The 2,440-nt window shown below is 44.5% G+C and overlaps 1 protein-coding gene across 1 annotated transcript; it reads left to right on the plus strand.

Moving 5' to 3' along the window:
* The first annotated feature begins 470 nt into the window (after positions 1 to 470).
* On the plus strand, positions 471 to 1,553 carry LOC131897896 (speckle-type POZ protein-like). Its single transcript, XM_059248959.1, is given in 1 exon segment — positions 471 to 1,553. A coding segment is annotated over 1 exon segment (1,083 nt).
* Positions 1,554 to 2,440: the final 887 nt, after the last annotated feature.

Raw genomic sequence — 2,440 nt, forward strand, 5'->3', positions numbered from 1 at the left:
TTCCCTTCACAGCTAGCCAATGTGAGATTAGCAGGATTGCAGCCCTAAGTCATTCTAATAAATCCCCTTCCTTCATACACAGAGAGATTCCTTGTATATGTTCTGTTCCTCTAGAGAACCATAGTACAACATTTTTTGATATGAGTGTATAGAATTTTTCAAATTTTTAAACAGCTGTGTATAATTGTCAAAACCAATGACCTATTGACCTAAGATTCAATCTAGACCAAAAAAGGAGTGATGTAAGAGTCCCAAGTAAGCCTAGACTGTCTTCTCTGAAACTAGTACTGAAATATGTATAGAAAATTTCAGAGATCCAAGTTCCCAGGCCCATCAAAAAGGGAATAGACAAAAAACAAAAACTTAACATCTAATTCATGTCTATTATTGCATCTCACAAGGTGAAGAGAAAACAATTGCTAGTTCTTCATTTTGAATCCAGTTGAACCTTCAAATTACCTGGAGAAGAAATGGCAAGAGAGGGGACAGCCCAGAGATGGGACCACACACATATCAGCCTTCAGAATTTCTCCTACATGTGGAACATCAACAACTTCCGGTTTTTTGTGGAGGAAAGGACAGAAATCATTAGAAGCCCAACTTTCTCAACAGAAGCCAATGACAAATGGTGTTTGACAGTAAACCCGAACGGATTCGATGAAGTAAGTGCAGATTATCTGTCAGTCACCCTAGTTTTGCTCAGCTGTCTAAAGTGTCATGTTTGGGCAAAGTTCCAGTTCTGGATCATAAGTGCCGAAGGAGACAAAACACAAACTATGAGGAGCCCAAGAGCCATTAAGTTCGTGCCAGGCCGTAGCTGTGGATTCAAAAAGTACATCCTTCGAGATTTCCTCTTTTCCAATGCGCCTCATCTTCTCCCAGATGACAAGCTCAGCCTGCTCTGCACTGTGAGTGTCGTCCAGGAATCCTTTAGAATCTCCCACCAGAACAGGAAGCTAGGGATTCAAGTATCCAGATGCACATTGGCAGGTGAGCTAGGAGAGCTGTGGGAGAATTCCCAGTTCACAGACTGTTCCCTGGTGGTAGCTGGTCAGTAATTCCGGGCTCACAAGGCCATCTTAGCAGCTCGCTCTCCAGTTCTCAGAGCCATGTTTCAACATGACATGGAGGAGAGCAGAAAGAACCGCGTTGAGATCCCTGACCTGGAGCCACAAGTCTTCAAGACAATGATGGGCTTTATTTATACCGGGAAGGCACCAGACCTGGACAGCATGGCAGATGCAGTGTTGGCAGCTGCTGACAAGTATGGCCTGGAGCGTTTGAAGGTCATGTGTGAGGATGCCCTTTGCAGGGACCTCTCTGTGGAGAATGCTGCCCACACTCTCTTCCTGGCTGACCTCCACAGCTCAGGGCAGCTGAAAACCCAGGCACTGGATTTCATTACAGCTCATGCTTCTGAGGTCTCTGAGACCTCAGGCTGGAAGAAAATGGTGGGCTCCTATCCCCATTTAGTGGCTGAAGCATACCGTTCCTTGGCTTCTGCTCATCTCCCTTTTTTGGAGCCCCCTTTCAAACGCTTGAAGCAATCCTAGGACCTGGTCAGCCTTGTCCTATACCTGTAACCCAGAAGCAGCAGCCAGTGTTGTTACCAATGACACCTGGGTAGACTATGCGATGTGTGCTGCATTTCCATTGGAACTGGGGAAAGACAGCATGGTGGCTCAGGGTATTAGAATACAGCTGTAAATGAGTTGATTGTCAGGTTAAGGGAGGAGAAGCGCTGAACTATGTTGTACACGACCCTGTTACTGTCCTCATTTGATTTTTGTCATTGAGTTGGAAACTGGAATTCATTTTAGTTGCTGGCCCCAAGCAGGATACAACAGGGTTTCTTTGGAGAAACCTGTCTGGATTGGACTGAGCAGAACTTATGGTCAAGGACTTTGGAAAGGAGAAAACAAACATGAATGTTTGCTTACAAGAGAAGTGGAAGAGAATGAACACATTTTTTCTCCTAACTCAGTGTGTGGGCTAAAGAGATGACTCAGTTGCAAAAGCAATTTTTGCTCTTGCAGAGGAGCCTTTGTTCAGTCCTCCTCTTGTCTCCATGGGCACATCCATCTCTGTAGACAATACCTACCTAAATAAAATATCAAATGAATAACAATTTTAAAATCAGTTTGTGGATTCCAGTGGTGTTTCTGTTTGAAGAATCCCATTTTAGTGCATCCAGCTCTGCTCATCTGTGGAAGTTTGTGCAGGGTCTTACTGACACACTCATACAAAAACTATGAGACAATACCTACAGAAATTCTGTTACACTCATAGATTGCTGTCTAGACTAATGGAAATCAGTTATGCTTTCTCTAGCAGCTGATGGGAGCAGACACTGAGATCCACAGCCAAACATTAGGCAGAGCTCAGGGAATCTCCAGGAACAGGGGAAAGCAGGATTGTAGGAGGGATCAAAGACATCAGG

Source organism: Peromyscus eremicus, chromosome 1 (assembly GCF_949786415.1).
Source record: "Peromyscus eremicus chromosome 1, PerEre_H2_v1, whole genome shotgun sequence".
Classification (NCBI taxonomy): Eukaryota; Metazoa; Chordata; class Mammalia; order Rodentia; family Cricetidae; genus Peromyscus; species Peromyscus eremicus.